Consider the following 20,502-nt stretch of genomic DNA (forward strand, 5'->3'; position numbering starts at 1 on the left):
GACTTTCACCCTGACTACTTGGTAAATTACACTTTATACAAAGTGGGTCCTGAACCTAAAGTGTTCAGTTGATCAAGTTTGGCGAAGACAGAGCTGTTGTCGTGTTTCTGCTTGCCAAAATAAGTGTAGCAACGGAGGTAAAAACCCAAGAAATTAGTTAAACAATTTTGAAATGTATTTATTTTCAAATAATAGTTTGTTATTCTATTGAAAGTTTGGGGCATTTTTCCCTCACATACCTCCATTCCCACAATCCTCAGCAGCCTTTCAAAATCAAATCAAATCTCTTTGAGTCATGTCATCAGTCATTGGGTGTGAGAGAGAGAGAAGAGGACGTTGGCTACAACTGAGACACAAGGAACTCTCGACGTTCAGCTGCGCAGTACAGAGGTAAGACTGGCAACTCACTGTTTTAGTATCAAAGTTATTCTTATTTTATACTTGTTGGACATTTTCTAAACATGGCACATTCAATTTCTACAAAATCTACCCAGACACTACAACTTCTGTCAAAATTTAGATTGTGAAGGACATTAATTTATCAAATTACAGGATTAGGAAGTTACTATATAAATAATCTTTATAACAGAGGCTCATACAAAATCTGTGAAGATTGACTGGCAAAAAACTGAAACAATTTTTGGACGATTGAGTTACTCGTCTGCAGCGTAGTTCCTTTGAGTTTCTGTTTTTTTTTTCTTTTTCTTTCAGGCTTTCCTCTTTCTTGTTTACCTTATGATCTGATATCATGCTAAAATCAGCTTATACCAGAGCAGTTTTTAAGAAATTATTTGCCAAATATCTTGTGATAAAATAATAAATGTAGCACTTTATTGATTTGTTTAAGTTTGTGCACTCCGATATAAGATTCCTGAATTTAATATAATTCTGCCGTTCTTCTAAATGTCTAAATAGGGCAAATGCAGTTTAATGTAAGTATAAAAAGTGTATCACAGCGTCAGTTTTTGTCTGACAACACCACAGCAGGGTTATCCTCAGTGAAAGCCCTGAAACTCGTGTGCAGGTGGCAGGCGCTATTTGTTAAGGAAACCTCAAGCTTTGGCATTGTAACTGAACATGTACCAACAGGTGTGCAACATCTGAGTGTGTGAGTGACATGAAAGAGTTGACTTTTCACACTTCTGCAGGTTTATACGGCTGGATTTTTTACCCCGTCTGCCACCAGCTCCCTCAGTCACCATTCTGCCATGCCACGGTCGTTCCTCGTCAAGTCGATTAAAAGGACTCATCCACCAGGTCCATGCAAGGACTCCTTTAGCAAGCGCTCCTGGCCCCGAACAGACACCGACCAGCCTAAGGAGCATGCAGTTGGACAGGACAGGAGGTATCCTGAAGATGCTGTGCATTTGTCCCCGGCAGTGGGGGTCAAAGACCTTCTGGCTAAAGCCTGCTCACCGTGGGATCCTTGGCATTCGGGTACTCAATAATTCCTTTGCAATGATTTCTGTTTTTTTGTGGCTTTGAATTTGTTATAAGATTACATGAAGTATACAGTATGTACTCTTTGGATGGCATGTCAAAGTATTGTTGGTCCCACTGATTTTTGACTCAGTGGTAGAAGTATTACTTAAAGTATCAAAAGTACTCTTAATAAAGAAAAATGACCCATGTGAGTGTTTCACTATTATTAATCTTATTATTGGGATATTATTTCTGATGTTTTCATCTGGAAAAAAAACATTTTACTGCTGAAGTAGGTTACGGTGGAGCTGATTTGAAGCATTGTATATGCTGTTGTGCATTTTACACACCAACATATGATTGATATATTGCATTGTTACCATGTTTTGTGCATAAATCTTGAAAAGTAACTAGAGCTGTCAGACAAATGTAGTGGAGTAAAACTATAAAGTAGCATAAGGCGGAAATAAGTACAACTTAAGTATAATACTTGAGTAGATGTACTTAGTTACATTCCACCACTGGAGTCAGACATAAAGGGGAGGTGAAGTTGAAACTTAAAGTTGATATTCAGGATTCGTTTTTGGAAACTCAAGGCTCCAAAATTTGAGCAAATACTAAAAATGATCTAGAAATGATTTTCATTCTTAACTGTACATCCCCATCCTCATCATGCTTTCATCTTCTGACAAAAGCCCCTGTGGAGAACAGAGACGCTCCTCTGCCGGTCTCATCTTGGTCGTCGACCAGACACCAGGCATCTGAGCGAGAGAGAGAACTGGAGAGACTGGTCTTCATGTTACTCAACCACACGTCGCACACTGATCTAAAATCCCCCGTCAGCGAGTGTCCGCTCTGTGAGAAGGTAGGAGGCCTCTGGATTGTGAGAACTGACACATGTCCTCATTATCTCTGTATTTATCTGCTATTATAATCAAAAAAGGAAGCCAGAGTGAATAACAATAAAAGCATGACAGAGAACCTGAGTGCAGTCTGTGCAGGAGAATAACTGTAAGAGGTAAAAATCTAAAAAGATAAGTGGTCTGCACTTCTTTACTTCTGCCTGTGAGAACTATGGAGGCAAAACAGTGCGTATAAATTGCATTATATACGCTCTAGTTCCCCCCATAGAACAGCTTTTTGTTTAAAAATGTACAAAAAAAAAAATTCAGTTAATCTCAAAATCTGCAACTGTGTATAGAAAAACTGTGATCATGTGAGTCACTGCATACATTTGCTAACCTGATTTACCAGAAGTTGAGAGATATTTGTCTGGGATCATTACATTTGCAGTGTATCTTTACGGATTATTCAAACAAATCGCGTCCCATCAACACTGAAACCTTTGTCAGGAATGTTTCCACTCAAAATATCAAATGAATTGAAGTGTCTCCGATCTCTTAACTACAGCAGGGGTGCCCAAACGTTTTCCCTTGGGGGGGCCTAAACTGAAACTTAGTGGTGGATCACAGGCCATGAGCAAACACCTATTGCAATGTATTGTTGTGATGCAAGACGGTACAAGGATCCCAAGTTCCCTTAATTGACTGACTTCCTTACCAAACCCTTGCTCAGATTATAAATGAATGAGGGATTCTACATATTTAAAGATCATTTTTACTTCACAAAAAATAAAACAGCAAGGACATTGTTACCATTAACACATTGTTAAATTACCTCAAACCTGGCTCTGCGTAGTTGGTCAGAAACCAGCGGTGACTCCAGGAAGTTATTGACCGCAGCCTAGAAACAGTGACCTTTAGAAGTGATGGTAGGCAGACTTTGTAACCGTTGGGAGCCATGCGAGCTGCACCCTCCCTTGTTTCCAGCCTTTATGCTAAGCTAAGCTAACAGGCCGCTTGCTGCAGCTTCACATTTGCAGGACAGTGGAATCAAACTTCTCACCATTTTCTTTGGCACTCTTTCCCCGTCCCCCTCAGTCTCTTTCAGACTTGCAAATATCAGGAGGTGGCCTGCAGCCTCACGTTCACGACAGCCTCTCCCTCCCGTTGATAAGATCGCCCTCAGCCACAGACATGCCACACATGCCCTTCGGCTTCAGAGCAATAGGCAGCTATGCCAGAGGGAAGGTACGGTACACAGTGACAATGTTTTCACGAGCAATATTTTCGTACAAACACATGACTCATTGTGAGCTCTGAAAGAAACACTTGTTTGTCTTCATGTCTTTGTGTGTGGGCACGTTGTCTCATGTACTGTACCTGTGTCCAGGAGCGGAGCTTTGGCTGCAAGGTGTGCGGAAAGGTGTTCAAGCGCTCGTCCACCCTGTCCACACACCTCCTCATCCACTCAGACACGCGGCCCTACCCCTGCCAGTACTGCGGCAAGAGGTTCCACCAGAAGTCAGACATGAAGAAACACACCTTCATACACACAGGTGAGCGAGCACATCAGAAAATAAACCGTGCTCCTTTAAAACATCCTGTCCTACGTTGTCCTTCTCGTCTGCTCTCAGGTGAGAAACCACACGTGTGCAAGGTGTGCGGCAAAGGGTTCAGCCAAAGCTCCAACCTCATCACCCACACCCGAAAGCACAGCAGCTACAGGCCCTTCAGCTGCCCCTGCTGTCAGCGCAGCTTCCAGCGCAGGGTGGACCTACAGCGCCACCAAGAGACGCAGTGCGGCTATGGAGACGTGTGCACTCAAAACTGAGTGCGTGAAGCAATAAAAGTGATGGTAAACCTGCGAAGTGAAGTGGCATTTGTAAATAACTTTCAATCATTTGTAACTGTGAAGGTCGGAGAAATATTGAAATGCGAAGTTAAATAGCAATAAAACTTGATTCATTGTGTATAAAAAATAGTTTCATCATCTTGGTTTGTGTTTTTTCAAGTTAGAAAAACTCTAATGTTTGTGAAATTGTGTGTTAAACACACACAAAAAATCATCCATACGATGAGGCTCCTTTCAGAAACTGACCACCACAACTCGTTCACAAATGATGATGGGGGTATTTTTCCCAGGATGTGTAAGGTTCCTTCATTAACACTAACTGTCTTATTTTCAGGAACTACTTCCTCCATTAGCTGTGCTATTGTGATTGTAGTTTGTGTGCATGTGTGTGTGACTGAAAGAAGCAGTCACCCATTATAAACTCCAGCTGTGCTCCTGACTCATCGTTCAGGATGTAGGACTACTGCGTGTACACGAGGTCTATTTTGAAATGACTTTCTAAAAATGAAAGTTAAAAAAACAACCAGACACATGGACTTTCAGTCCCATTTCTATAGCACTTTCAGTATGTTACATCAAAATAGTCAGATTTAAAGCTGCATTAACTAACATTTCTTTTAAATAAACAATGGATTGAAAGACTGTGTGTAATGTGCAAGGGGTTGACCATACACTCCCTTCCCCTCAGCTCTACAGAGCATTTAACTATCTTCAACTGTTTTGGTTTTGTGGACATAACTTTGATGTCCTGGTTTACTCTCACTGATTTCACTGGGTTCTTCCTTTATGCAAAACAGCTCTAAAAAGCCACAGTGCACTTCCTGCCCAGTACCAAACAGCTTATATTAAGTATCGAGCTAACTGTGGAAAGTAACTAAGTACATGTAAGTAATGTATTTAAGTACATTTTTTAGGCATTTTATGTGACTTTATACTGAACTATATTTATTTTATAACCTAAGTTGAAAGTTACTTGCAGATTCAGATGTATAATGTAAAATCTATTACATAAATATATATACATACACATAAAATATATACATATATTATATACATTATGTACTATTATGGATCAAGATAAGGCTTTATTGATCTTGTGGTAGCTACCGGTAAAACCGAGGCTAACAGAATTAAAATTAGCCCCACATGTTACTGGCTGCAACTTTAAAGTGATGTACACTTTAATGCATCGATAATTATAATTCACTAATGTAATATGTGTTATTCTAAAACAAAGAGTCCTTTTAGTTTTTGTATTGACTTCAAACAGACAGACACACCCTCGGTGCCTGCTGTTGCTAGCTAGCAAATGCCACTGTGCAGTAAATAAATCTGGCTGTTTGGAGCAGATAAAGGCTCACGTGACAAAAGAGAGAAAAAAAATTCACCTTGTTGCACACACCATTAAACAGTCACCATTACTGCAGACTTTTGCAGTCTCATGCACCTACTTCCTTCCTCACTCTCTTTCCTGGAAGTGAAAGTCCCTTAGCAACAGACAACCATGCACCATTACTTTGAATAAACTTTTGGATTTCTCTTGGTTTGAACAGTGTTGGAAACATGACGACAATGTCAAACATAGGTCTAGTCGTTTTAAGAAATTTTTAATGCAGAAATGTTTGGTTTTTAAGCCAAATTTTGAGTACTGGACTTTGAATTCTCCTATTCCTAGCATTTCCCCAAAAAACAAAGTAAAGAATGTTACTTTGAAACACCCATCTCAGTGCTCTGACAAGGCAGAGTAAACACCTGGATATATTAGAAGGAGGCAGGTATTGTTACTTACTGATCCAGTAAAAAGACAGTTTTGAACCGTCACAAAGGCCACTGGTAATTGGAAGCACATATCAGCAAGGGAACAGACTTTGACACAACAGAGGAACGCTCTCCATTGAGTGAATGCAAATCCTTTCACTCTTGTTTTACCTTGGGTTTCTATCACTCTCCCTCTTCACCTTTTTTTTTTGGCCAGGGTTCGTTTTCTTTTGCAGTGTAGAGGTTCCACATTTTTTCCAGTTGTTCCACCGTTACCTGGGGATAGTGACCGGGGAAAACAGTTCTACTTCCTGTTTTGGTTGCTTAATGGCAGACGTGCTTCAGTTGTGGAATAATGAGACTTTTACTTTGGTTTAAAGGGAACCAATCAATGTGTCATTTTTCTTTTACAGCCATTACACCGTGCAGTCTGTTTACTTGATAGTTGACATGACTCCATGCTGCTCCGTCTCTGTGAACAGCTGACTGTTTGCTAACAAGTTAGCCACACCCATGTTACCAGGCGAAAGTGCATGTATATCAGTGTTGTGTTAGCATCTTGCTCCACTGCCACTAACATGCAAAAATTCATTCATCAGTGCTTTAAACAAATATATTTTACAGTACTGTATGACCTACTTATTGACAACACATCATCAACGTCCTTTGTTTTATTTGGGTCGCATGTGACTTGAGAGTGACATCGCAAGTCAACATGGCTTTGAGATCTTTTAATACACCTTGTTTACTGCATGAACACAAAATAATTCACAGACAGATAAATGCAGTTTTGACATCCAGCTGATTCACAGTTACACAACACAAATAGAGAAAATGACTTTGTAAAACATCAACTCTTCAAACGGGCACACAGTCACCTCTCAATTCATCTTTGACCTTGAGCTCTGTCTCTGAAAGTGACGCTCATGTGGTTTCTGTTTGAGTCACTCCAACCATAAAATGACTTGATGTAGGATAGCGTGCAGCATCAAACAGGCAACGTTTCGCTTTGAATCAAACATCTGACTTGTCACAATGCAGCGATGAGTAGGTGCTACTGTACTCAAGAGGTTTCAGTCTGCTAGCATTTCTGCTGCACAGCGATACTCGCGAGGAGAGCTGCACAAACAGGCTCTGCACGCACACACACGGGCGCACACACACACACACACACACACACACACACACACACACACACACACACACACACACACACACACACACACACAAAGTTGTTAAAACCTTTGTCCCAGTTCTCCTTTCTCTGATTTGCAGGGAGGAAATCCTGAGAAAGAGATAAAAGAATAAAACCGTTCAGACATATCTGGTATATCAGAGTTCAAATCTGCAGGTGCTCTAATGCTGCTGATATATTTTCTGGAACTGCTGCTGCTTTTAACCACTACAGTTTATTTTAAATACACCACACTGACATTAGGCTCACTTTGTGCCACCCAGCTGGAGCAACACTTTTACTCAAAGCTTGTAAAAATGTGTTTAATTTGAACAAAGGGGATCGTGACAGATATACTGCTGACTGACTGGCAATGACAGCAGCGTTACATGCACTTGTTTATGTAACATGATGCAATGTGTTGACTGTGTTGCATCATTTGGATGGTACTTTGTGTCATTATAAAAAGCGAGTTAATACATATAAAACTGATATTTAGCTGCCAAAAGTCAGTGTTTTCCGTCAGCCCAATGAGTACTTGTCAGCCCAAAACTTGTGTTTTATAGAACTGAAATTATATTATATATCATATATTAAATTATAAACTACGCAAGTATAGCTGCAGAATTAAAGCTTCAAGCCTCTACAAACGATGTGCAAACTTCAATGTACCATACACATGAATGGAAAACGTAAAATACAATCCGATGTGTAAGAATCATGTAATCTGTGTCATTTATATGTGGTCTGATTAGTCATCGTTCACATTTTCCTCCCGAGAGGAGACAGGAGTCTTTGGGTTTTTCTGATAACTCCTCTGCAATCAGCCAACACAAACCACAAGGCAATTCTGTTGGACCTGTGGTACATCTGATGGTGCCGACGCTGTTTCATTGTGTTGTTTCATTTCACAGAGATTTATGTGTGAAATGCTAGCAGCGGTGTTACCGAGTGCGTTACCGAGGTCTCTTTTCTAACTCTGCACCGAAAGATTATTTTAGTTTCTTCAGACCCAGTCAATGATGACTCAAGTGACATGTGAGGCAATTTATCTGACTTAACAGAGCTTCCTCTGGAGACCACTAGAACTTTTCACATATGCAGCATTATTTGCCAAGTCCTACAAACAGACTTTAATGTGTTAAATTGTTGGATTTCCTCTTTAACTGTCCGACCTCACCAGAACTTACCTCTACACCGAGCTGGACGACTGATCAGACGGTGAAAGTGGACTCCAGATGTTTTGGACCTCACGAGTCTGGTCCGTTAAACCACTTTCTCCAAGTGATGCTGGGTGTGCCGCTTTGAAAACACATTTAGATTAGATAAAACTGTCAGCTTTAAAGAATAGTTCATGTTTAATGTAGTAACCTGCAGGGTCAACATTTTCTTTCCTTTCTAAAGTGTTTTCAAGACCAGACTTCAGTGAATCAGAGTGGGCAGCGCTGTCACGTACTGTTGTAATGTTAAGCATGTAAAAGGTTTACTATGTTCAGCATGCTCACATTTGCAAAGTGCCACTTAGCTGAGGCTGACAGAACAAATTAAAATTTCATCAAATTCAGTTACAATCCCCTCAAAACCAAAATTTCCTTTCAAAATAGTGAATGCAAAAAGCTTTTGTGAACTGGCTGGATATTAAACTACTTGTGTTACAATATTTAGTGATCTACAGTAGCCAAATATAAATTAATGGATAATAACTTTTAATTTTTCCACCATAACTTTTAAGTGACAGGAGGAAGCTGATCTCATTACCTGTATAATGATAGATGCACCACAGCCCCGCCATCAGACTGACCCCCATCACAAAGGCAGCAAAGACAACTCCCATCAGTGGTCCTGTCTGCACCACAGAGCCTGGAGACAGAGTGTGTGTCGAGAGGTTAAACACTTTAACAGTAACATTGGAAAATGACTACTTAAATGAGACTCACTGCTCTGCTCTGGGTGTGAACTTGCCACCGGGGTGACGCTCAGTCTCTTGGTTCTTTGGCCAGCAGGGGGCATCAGTAGTTTGGGTAGCAGTGAACTAAGAGGCTGGGTGACCACCATGGGCCTGGAGAGGTTTCTGATCTCACACTGAGAGGGGAACACAAGAGGAGGCCGATGTGTCAGTTACAGCGCTCTGACACCAGCAGGTGAACATGAGGGTGTTAAAAAGCACAGACTGTGATTCAATACTGTCAGTAGACAGAATAAATAGTGATCTACATGCTGTAGCTTCTTCATACAGCCTTACTTTCAGTTTTTACATAACTACGGAAGCCCTGAGGGAAAAGGGAGAATTTTCTTGAAACCGAGTAAAACATTTCTTTTCAGGGGAACTTTTTTCAAGCGGCTCCATGCATGAAAAATAATGAAAGACCTTGGAAGGATTATCCTGGCAAAACGTGAGAATGGGAAATAATCTGGCACATAACCACTGGTAAAACAACAATATGTCATTTATACATTTTTATTTGTACAGAAATACACAACAGCTAGCTCGTTTAGGTTCGTACCATTAGCAAACAGGTTTGAATAAGGGTAACTTGAACTTTTTCAACGTGTAGGTAGCTAGCTAGGAGGTTGTTGTTCTCGTTTCAGCAGGGAAGGAGAACTGCCGACTGAAATAGTCTGTTAATGGCGGTCTCATACCCACAGTGTACAACCTGTAAGTCAAACTAGATTTAGAGCTACTGGTTGTCCCTTAGCACAGAGCCAGGCTGTTTAACCCTTGCTTCCAGTCTTTATGCTAAGCTAAGCTAACTGGCTGTGGGATGAGGTTTATATTTAGCATCACAAATGAAAGTGGTTTCACAATCATCTCATCTTACTCCTGATAGGAAAACAGCTATATTTTCTGTTAATGCTCCATGTTATTGTGTCTGACAGGATGCTTTACTCTTTGACTGATTAGGGCGATGAAAGATGTGGCTCCAGTGTGTTAACTCTTTCTGTACCTGATGTCTGGGTGATCTAGATACAAGTGGAGGAATACGTATCCCGTCCTCACAGTAAGTCTTTACTGTATCCTTAATGGGTTCCCCTCTTGTCCAGTTGGAGACGCACAGGCGAAGGCTGCAGTGGAGGAACTGCATGGAGTCATTGTAAACTGGCCGCATGATGAAACTAAATCTCAAGGGCTGTGTCTCCTGCTCTGCTCTCATATGTGTGCTGCTCCTTGCTGGTGCTTCTCCACCTCTTCTGTCGACACTGTGTCGGAATGAGACTTTTTCCAACTCCTCCATCTCTTCCTTTTCCTCTTCAAGTTCGCCGTCACTTTCGGCCTCTTCTTCCTCCTCCTCATCTTTTGGTTCGAGGGTCAGCGAGGGGTCTGCGGAGCAGCCGCCACTTATGACAGTCCAGAAACGAGACTTTTTTGGGTCTGACAGAGGAGACACCACACAGGAGTTCACCTCCGCGACATCTATGAAGGGCCCTTTGGCTGAAATCTGCAGTGACGAAGGAGATACATTGAAGTTAAATGTTTGGACAAGATGTTGCACCGTGAAGTTAGTTCGTCAGGCTTTACTCTGTTAGCTGTGTTTTGTGAAGTTTTGTCAGAAGTTGGCAATATAGCTTATGTTACTCATGGCTGTAAGAAACAGAGTAGAAGAAGTAGAGGTCACACACCAGAAACAAAAACAGTTGTTTACCAGCCATCAATAAACCTAAAAGAAGTTTACTTGACCATGTTATATCACATCATGCTATGTCATGCCAGCCATGTTTGTTTGAGTTTAGAATAATAAAAGAAAACAACAACAATGAAGTTTGTGAGAATAAATTATCAACAGAATGTGAATAACAGTTCTGGCATTATGATGTCAGTGTATACTGTTGCAGGGATATCTGCTGAAGTTAGCATGCTAACCAGGTAGCCCTGTCCTGTCCCACTCAAAAGCCACTGTAAGTGGTGTAAACACCAAAACTCCCAGTCCAGACCGCTAACTGAGCTAACTAGCAGCTATAGTGAGCAGCAGCTAGCAGTTACTCTGGTGATTAGCTGCCTGCTGTTTGTTTAGAGTATGAATGTGGTGTTGATGGTGTTCATCAAGATGGGAAACAAGCACAGGAAGTATACGACACACACGCACTCTGACCTCAACATAGACACGGTGGTCTGCAGTTACTACACAGGGGCCGATCCGTCTCTGCTCGTAGTTCTCAGTGACAAAAAGCCTCAAAACAAGAGCAGGCCCAGATCTGTGTCTGGGTGTCGGTAGGTGGCTCAGTCCTGGATCAGGCCCTGGACCTTCAGGTGCCCAGGGGACCGGCCCAGCCTGAGGAGGGTTTATGTTAACATCATCAACATCAGCAGGGCCGGGGAGGGCGGGGACTGCAGCCAAACAGGTGAACTGAGAGGGGAACAAGAGATTACTGAATGCACAACAGAGCAGATTTATGAAAGTAGAAACACACACAAGATATCTTACACGTATGCCGAGCGGTCTTGTGGACTTCTGTTCAGTTTCATTGAGTGTCAGAACTGTCTGAGGCTTGTCTCTCCACAATAACACCTGGAGAGACAGAGAGGTGGGAGAAAGAACGGTTTTGCAGTCATATAAAACAAAGCATACTGAAAATAAGATCTTTTCTATCTTTTCTATTTTTCATTTAGTGTTTCAAGACGTACAGCTCCTGCCTCTGTTGTTTGTAATCACTCATCACATCCTCCTCCCTTCCAATTTCCTGCCTCTGAACTGAGATTTTGTCTCACTTAATTTGCCTCTGTGCAGCGTCATAATTTTAGGCTTTAACCCGGCAATGTTCTGGTCATGATGACCGGGGTTACGAGTCGCTACAGGAACAACTTCAACTTACCACAATTTAAAGCATCCATTATGTGCTTTGTGTTTCTCTTTTTACCCGTGATAAAAACACACTTTTTCTCCGTGTCATTCTGTTGGTTTGTGTAAGAATGAGATAGTACAATAGTAACACAGACTGGAAGTGGAATAATAGACAGCAAAGAGTTGATGGTACAATCATTTTCTATATCTCTATATAATCCCTCTCTGTCCAAATTTCTCATCTCACCATGTTTTTGTACTGCACTCTCCTGGGCTGTCTAAGGAGCAGACCCTCAGTCCCACAGGAAATGACTGGGAACACCAACAGGAAATGGCTCCCATTGGACTGAGCCTGGCATGAGGAGTCTCGTAGAGTCACGGCAGCCACTGGGACGGACAAGCTCTGAAGGAGAGAACTGATGTGAGACCACGTGACTTTCAAATTGAACAATCTTTCTGTATAACTGGAAAGATGAACACGTAGTTGGATGAACAATAAGTACTACTGCAAGGCTGAGAGTTTGCAGCTATGCTAGTGGCTCTGTGAGGTATGATGTTCACCATGTTTAACATCTTACTGGAGCATTTTAGTTTTGCAGGTACTTGGTCATAAAACATAAAAGTATTGTGTTACATGAAAAGTCTGAAGGGCTACACAATTATTACAATTCATCCTGAGGGGGACATGATTGTCTGCACCACATTTCATGGTAATCCGTCCAACAATTGTTGAGACATTTTGAGTGTAGTGGTGGACCCAAGGCACCAAGAAGAGCTCCAGGCCGTGTAACCACTTGATGCACTGGGGCCCAAAAGACTTTTCCCATCAGCTTCGATTGTGAAAGAAGTGGCTGTATGAGCATCACAATCCCTCGAAAATGTCTTGTTTCACTCTCAGATTTGTATCTATTTGGTCCAATAACATTGGGAAAAGCAACGGTAAATTGTTTTATCCCTAATGAAATTAACTGCAGGTTAAAGGTGCACTACGTAGTTTTGGGAAAGAAATTTTAATCAGAAGAGAAAGATCTTCATTGACTTTTTTAAAAATGCATGCAAAAAAACAAGCTAAATAAACAAACTCTGATGTTGACACTACAGTAGTACAGGCGGCTGTAGGCATTATGGCCTTTGTGGAACCACTGGAGATATTCAGTTGGGGTAGCTAGCTTCTTTCTTTATGAATTGTTTACATCTAATACTGAGGTATGAAGACCTGCAGGATGTGTTGCTCCACGGTCACGCTGAGGCGTCCGTCCTCACACTGCACTGTGAAACTCTCTCGGCCTCCTCCTGCTCTGCCTCCACCGTTCAGCCACTGCCTCAGCCTGCGCTCCTCCGCCCAGAGAGGCCTCACAACCAGAGGATTCATCACAGCAACCACGTCTGTGGTACAGACAGAGAGGAGACACGCCGAGATATTAAATACTCGCACCTACACTTCAATACCTTCCATTCAACCTATATGCACTGATGGAAATAGTCCAGCTTTCATTTCTCATTCTCATTCCAAGCAAGTAATTCTCCTGTACATGAAGGAAATGAAAAAATATCCTTGGTGGATAATAAAATAAAAGCTGAAACGCTCAGGTCACTCACACAGTGATGGAAACAAGAGACACACAGGGGTCCTGACCTGTCCCGCCCCCAGACAGCTGGATCACAAAGCGATTGGCCAGGTCAGCCTCAGTGTATGAGGTCACCCTGGTGTAGCCGCTCTCTCTGGCCCACATGAGAAGGTCAGGTATGGTGGACAGGTCAGAGCTGAGTGTGCTGGACAGGGTGAGGTCAGGCTCAGGCGGGAAGGGTGGGGAGACACTGTTGGAGGACTACAGAGACGAGACAATAATCCGTTTATGACCTAACCTTGTGGTTTCTGTAGAGATGGTAACTGGACTGTATTTATAAACAAACTCTCCAGCAGTTGTTAGAATGTAAATCAGATGACAAACAAATTTACAAACTAAACTCTTAAGGCGATATCTGGAAAAGCAGAAAGGGACGTGGCCCTTACATGGACAGAGACATGACCTCGGACACCATGAGCAACTATGGCCCAGTTGACTGGCACTGAGCTGCTGAGAATCAGCACAACCTTCTGGGTCTTTGAGTTGGCCACCAGGGGCGTAAGAGAGACAATCACCTCCACCTGGAGAGAGCTGAAGAAGACGGAGAGAGAGAAGAAGACTTAACTTTACATGGCTGTACACAAGCCTTATCCTGTAAGCTCAAGCCAGGATTTTTCCGAGGCTTCATGTTCTCACCCACAGAGCCCCGAGCCCGCTGAATGGAGCTTGATCACGTGGACCTCAGGGTTGTTCCCGCCTGCTGGCGCGTCGGCGCAGCCCTGCACTTCCTGTTGCTGCAGGTCAGAGGTCATGTAGTTGTGAGAGAGGAACATGGACTGCAGCTGGCACACATCAGGCAGGGTGGGATCTGCAAGAAAAGGGAACACAGGGAGTTTTTTTCTGAAGTGGGAAGTGAAAGTTTCACAATAGCCTTTCTTCACCAGTGAGTACCAGTGCACACAAATATTTAGGTTACAGCAATCATTGAACAGTTTTGTTTGCTTTCTTGTAGAGAGTTAGATGAGAAGATTGATACCACTTAAAATGATATACAGCACATTGTGATTACATTGTGAATAAAGTTTCAAACAACCAAGGATAGCGTGATGGTACAATATGATTTATCATCACTATGATATCTGATTTCTTGGTGCCTCACCCTCTCCCAGTGGGATGTAGACTCGATTGCCTTGTGTTGTGTGTGTCAGAGAGGACAGGCTGCCGTGATGCTTCAGAGCCCAGCGGTGCAGCGCACGTGGATGAAAAGGCAGCGAATGCACCATTTGGACATGCAAATGCAGGCTGTGGGAGTGCACGCTGGAGTTTGAGGATATCTAGCAGATAAGGAACAAAGACAAAGAAGTAAACTTCATTTCATGAAAGTAATGGAAAACAAAAACGCCTTATGCATTATATATATGAGGATGTGACATCACACTGTGGCTGACCTGCACCAGCACTGGGAGGTTAGGGGGCAGCCTCTCAGCCTCCAGCCACCAGGTGACTGGGAGCTTAGAGCTGAGCAGCATGTGGAGAGCTCTGAGAGGTGAGGGGGACAAAGACAAAGGCTTCAGCAGCACCGTCACCTGCAGACAGAAGGGAGAAGAGTGAGATGTGGTATAGTCAGTGTGTATAACAGAAGAAAGACAACTGTACTCCTATGGAGCCCTGAAAAGTCAAAAATATAACTGATCACATCAGTAAATGATATTGTTAGTTAAATAACACTAACAAGGTTAGCTAGACAACACGACCTTGAAGTTTTTTATTTAGTTTGTTTGACATTATGAGAGAAAGGAGACATTAAAAAACACACATTGACAAATTGTCAAGTCCAAGTTCATCCAAGGTTCTGAAACAAAGACCTACCTGACAACTAGCTGCTTATGTTTTATTATGTTTATTATGTTTTATTAGGCAGCTAATGTTTAGGCTCTTGTGAAATGTCACATACTTAAAGACATTGTTCACCTTGTTTCTGAAAAATATCTTTGGAAACTGAAAGCTCATCACCTTGTTCTCAGGGCTGTTTGTCACTCTCCCCACTGCGATGACGTGAGTTTCCTTGTTCCCACGTTCTCTGGCAGCGCAGCCCGGGCCGGCCTCAAACCTCTCCAGCAGACCCTGAACGGGGTGCAGCTCCCCTACTGGAGCAGCCGCAGAGCATCGCATCTCCACACTGTGAGCTGAGGAGGAACAGCAGACGCATGAATATGAAGTGTAATAAAAATGGATTTCTTTCACCCTCCTCCTCTCCATGTTGTTGTGTGGGTCCCACAACAGACAGTCTGATATGTGCACACTGAGCTAAAATCCCTGCCCGAGGGGACTGGAGAATTTCCCAGAAAAAACTACGCAACAATTTTCAGTTTCGCTCTGACACTTGAAAATGAAGACCTTTGACTTGTAGCTGCTTGAGCAGAGAAAGTTTCAAATGTGTTACTGTTAATGTCCTCAAACACAGTCACATAATCATGTTTGATGGTTAAAGATAAATGGGCTGCAAAAGTCCTAACAATGTTCTTACCAGACGTTTGCCTCCAGAGCAGAAGGAGACAGTAAACAGTCCATCCAGCCCCAGACAGTGAAGGCATCATGAACGTTCCACTACTTAGACTGACTTAATGTGATGACCCCTGTGGCAACATCCTGAACAGACATCAGACCACACATTATGACATACAGCACGTCTAATAAACAAGCTTTAGTGCATTCAGTGCAGGTCAATGAGAGACGCACACAGCAAGATAATATGTGCCAAGGCAGTTCAATGTAGATTAATGAAAACATGCTCAGGATAATTCACAATCTGATATTTCTGACAGCAAGTCAGGATTTTTAGATGAAAATATTTTGATTTTATGACGATGATAAAGATAATAAGATGATAAATGTGGAAAAACAAGTCACGTTTGTTCCATGACATTTATTGTCATTTATGTCAACATCATGAGGTAAGTATTTAGTATAGAAGTAGTTTAGATAGTAAGTCAGAGCTATTAAATTAAAAAGTAAAAATTGTTTTCTGATATTTCACAGACAAGCTGATCGGTCAATTAATCGAGAAAATAAATGGCAGATTAATTGACAAGTTCAACTTTATTTGTCCCCAAAGGGCAGATGGTTTTGCAGCATAGGATTAAAAATAAAAAGACACAAACCTACATGAAAGGACGTAGGCTCAATAAAAAAGATACAAATAAAGAAAAGTTATTAACATCCTTATTCATTATATTTTCTTTAAAGGTGCTTTATTTAAGAAAAGATGATTTCTGGGTCTCATTCCAATTCGTCAGAAATTGATGCTTTGGGATCGTAGGACGGGTTGGCAATCATCCCAAAGCATCAGCTGGGAATGAGACTCAGAAATCAACTTTTCTTACAAAAAGCACCTGTAACCAACAATCCTGGTTTAAATGGGAGCCCAGTTATACCAGAAGAAAAAGGAAAAAAAAGGAAAAAAGTTTTTCCTGATACATTTAAAAAAATAAAATCTCAAGTTAAAATTCTTTACTGATTTAGTCAGAATTATGACAGCAAGTCAGGGTTATTAGATACAAATATTTAGTTTTTAAAATTATGATATAATAAAGTAATTTTGACTTCATGGGAAATAATAGAAAACAAGTCGCTGAAATTATGATTATCAACATTTTGAGATATGTAGTCAGAGCTACTGAATTAAAACGTACAAATTGTGAGACTGTAAACTAAAATGATGTGACGGTGATACAAAAACTTTGGATTTAGTGTTTCATTTTATCATCATCTTATTTTATCTACAGAACTTGTCTTCCATAGATTGGTAGAGAGCATGAAGACACTTTGTTTTAGGTTTTATAGCTTTTTTTCTTCACATCACATCACATATATCGTATCACCTTTTAAGAAGAAGAACATATTAAATCAGACATGTAAAGTCTTCATCTGACTGAGTCGATCCTTAAATAATTCAAACATTTAGTTTGATGTCAGAGCAGAAACACGTGCAATTGTTTAAAACTGCACAAGTCGATGACACAACACTGAATTACAACTTAACATCGTGCATAAAGTCAGAAAACACCATTTTACAAACACCTACCATAAAGTTTCCACTGGGCTGATGACATTATAGTGACATGTGTGTGTGTTGTTCCCTAAATCCAGCTTAAAATCTGTTGTTTCATGTCAGGACTCCGTGAAGTTTAGAGCTGAACTCACCTGCGGCGCTGCGCGGAGGGACAGGCGGTCTGCTGATCCAGCTGTTGCACCGCTGTGTTCACAACTCAACACACGCCCCCCTCATTTCCTAAACACACACAACCACGCAGTCGCACACACCCTCCACCTCTCCAACCACGCAAAAAACACCCGAGCTCTCAGCCGCGCGTCTTCATCCAGCTGAGGTGCGACTTTTCTGGGAAATACTTCTCAGTGGAAATTCATTTTACGCGGCGAGTGGGAGGAGAGAGGAGCTGTAAAGACACAATTAAAGGGGCAATGGGAGGGACTGTGGGATGGTGTGACAGAGTGGAGAGAGAGATGGCGAGGAGAGGAATAAAAGACCCTGAAAACGTCCCCAAGCCTAGATGGCAACAGGAAGGAGGGCTGCAAGGGAGAGAAGGAGGGGAGAGGAGGAGGAGGGTGGGCCTCAGGAGCTTGACTGGCAGGTGAAATGTTTGGGAGGGGGGGTAAACAGAGGCATCACACACACACACACACACACACACACACACACACACACACACACACACACCTTGTAGTTGAGTCTTGAGTCTATTTCTTCTATTTTTTAGAATGACTTTAACCATGAGAGAGTACTGCTGTGGCTGGGAATACAGTTCCATGATGATTTTTATGGCTGTAGAGGAGCTTTTCTTAACGCCAACAAGTAAAACCCTGATGATGTCCACTGTGATGTCATCAGGGTCATCTGTGTTTCACCCCAGAGACAACAGGTCCGTCCAGATACCAACACTTATACACTTAAGTGTGCATTTACAAGACAGGCAGGAAGTAAATGTGCCATACGTTGTGATAACACCAACACACAGCTAACCCAGTTAACCCACACTTCCCCTACAGTCTACTGCTCCACATCAGTCCAGCTGCTGGCAGTATTAGAGCTTTAAACAGGTTTTAGGACGTGAAGAAGTTTCACATTCTGGATTCAGTGTGTATATTATCACATATCTCAATAAAAATAAATATTATATTATATTATATTATACAATAGAAATACATGCGTCTAGATGTCTTGATTTAATGTATTTACAATAAGTATTTCTTCCCTCACATCTGACTGTAACTATAACACTGTTTGGTTAATCAGACCGCTTTGTGACATGATGTCTACATGATTGAAACGTGTCCCAGTGAGGTCTGATAAACCTCAACACGCTCGTGGTCTTAACTTGGGCTCTGTGGGAATAACCCAAAATAGGTCACCCATGTAGGTACTTGACTACTCACAACTACCACGTGTGGGTACTGGGACCGACTCTGCATATCTTTTAATGAAAAGCCTGTGGGTGTGTAATTTTTTAAAGATGTTGGCATTTACCAGGCAGTGGGAGTATAAAGATATAGAGCTGCATTATGGGAATTGTAGGATCTAGTATCTTTGGAGTTTGACCCATACCAGGGACTAAGAGTCAAGATATAACGGCCTCTGCTGCAGCAGTTGTCACTTGTTAGTCCCCCAACTATTTCAAAGTGCAAAACTTAACTGCTGGAGCGACCCCTAATGTTAATTTGATGCAAATGTTTGATGTAATGCTCACACAGGGGATAATAACCTCTTGTAGCCATGCTGTTAGAACACTTTTCTGAGACATAAATGTTGTTATTATGTGTTATAGATGGCACAGCGGCCAGGAATTTCATTACTGTAACAATCTTGTATTGTTATCTTGCATATGACAATAAAAATCTTGAATCTTATATACAGTATTTTACTTTTTAGAAAAGTAATTTGCCACCTTTATCTTGTGGATCAATTAAAGATGCAGCAAAATCAACGTTCAGTCTCTCTGTGTTGTTCAGGACATTTCCAATAATGTCTGCCAAACACACTTTTCATTTCCAATTCATCCACCTGTCATACTGATCTTATCTGATGTCTAAATTGTATATATTATTTACTGGTTATATATTTTTATTTTATTTTATCTATTTGTTAGATTCATTCTGGAGCAAGGCAAGGAATTTCACCATACACAGTACTGTGTGTGACAATAAAAGTGATTTGTGTAAATAGTAAATACTTTAACAGTTTTTAGAGACGGTTTTACCAGTATGTGTGTGTGTGTGTGTGTGTTTGTGTGTGTCCTCGTCTACATTGCCTCTGCCTCCACTCTCATTCCCACTAATAATTCCAAGAATGTCTTCAATGACCTTTTCAGGACACCATTAATTACAACCAACAGCTGAGACTCGGTCTGGCTCTGCATCAGTCTGCATTCACAAGGATAATTTCCTACAACATCTACCCACTGATGCCTCAGAAATGGAAAATATTTTTACCAAAGTGCTGCAAAGCTAGCTCGGACTCATATTACATTTTACGAGTTTGACACACCAACAAAATCTGTCTGAGCTTTTGTGAGTGTGGAGATCTGATGTGGACATCAGCTGGTGAGGCTTAAAGGGCATTATGTAGTTTTGGAGAAGAAATTCAAATTCAGAATTAGAATGATTACATTATAAATTAGGTAAAAATACAAACTCAGAAAGGCAGAATGACATGTACAGATATCTGCTGCTCTGTGCCAAAATGCTTTTCAATTAGTATATTATATATATATATATATATATATATATATATATATATATATATATATATATATATATATATATATATATGTTAGTATATTCAAGAAACTTGTCATCAGTCAGAACTCTTTTTTTTCACAGACTACATTACATCTAGGTTATTGTATCTGAAGGATAAGTCACGTCTAGATACGAAGAAAAAGTATCTCATGAACATTAACAGGGGTTAAACTTCCCCACAATTAATCTAATAGTTTTTTCTGTCATCTTCTCTGAATATTAAAATGACAAAAACACACTATCAGCCTGAAAAAACAAACAAACAAAAAATTCACTCTTTTCTCAGCTGTCG

The 20,502-nt window shown here is 41.2% G+C and overlaps 2 protein-coding genes across 2 annotated transcripts; one reads left to right on the forward strand and one right to left on the reverse strand.

The window, feature by feature from the left end:
* Window positions 1–333: 333 nt before the first annotated feature.
* LOC141020045 (uncharacterized) lies at window positions 334–4,132 on the forward strand. Its single transcript, XM_073495084.1, has 6 exons — window positions 334–390; window positions 1,149–1,437; window positions 2,118–2,287; window positions 3,363–3,512; window positions 3,655–3,820; window positions 3,899–4,132. The coding sequence occupies exons 2-6, from the start codon at window positions 1,209–1,211 to the stop codon at window positions 4,093–4,095; spliced, it is 912 nt and encodes a 303-aa protein (XP_073351185.1). The 5' UTR covers window positions 334–390; window positions 1,149–1,208; the 3' UTR covers window positions 4,096–4,132.
* Window positions 4,133–7,101: 2,969 nt separating this feature from the next.
* engl (endoglin, like) lies at window positions 7,102–15,566 on the reverse strand. The gene is made up of 15 exons (XM_073494079.1): window positions 15,408–15,566; window positions 14,843–14,980; window positions 14,554–14,728; window positions 14,091–14,262; window positions 13,841–13,985; window positions 13,451–13,655; window positions 13,043–13,212; window positions 12,074–12,229; window positions 11,470–11,553; window positions 11,137–11,391; window positions 9,994–10,485; window positions 8,986–9,130; window positions 8,807–8,908; window positions 8,239–8,350; window positions 7,102–7,159 (listed from the first exon to the last, which is right to left on the reverse strand). The coding sequence occupies exons 1-14, from the start codon at window positions 15,564–15,566 to the stop codon at window positions 8,241–8,243; spliced, it is 2,508 nt and encodes an 835-aa protein (XP_073350180.1). The 3' UTR covers window positions 7,102–7,159; window positions 8,239–8,240.
* Between the last annotated feature and the right edge of the window lie 4,936 nt (window positions 15,567–20,502).

The sequence above is a fragment of the Pagrus major genome, chromosome 23, assembly GCF_040436345.1.
Source record: "Pagrus major chromosome 23, Pma_NU_1.0".
In the NCBI taxonomy this organism is placed as follows: Eukaryota; Metazoa; Chordata; class Actinopteri; order Spariformes; family Sparidae; genus Pagrus; species Pagrus major.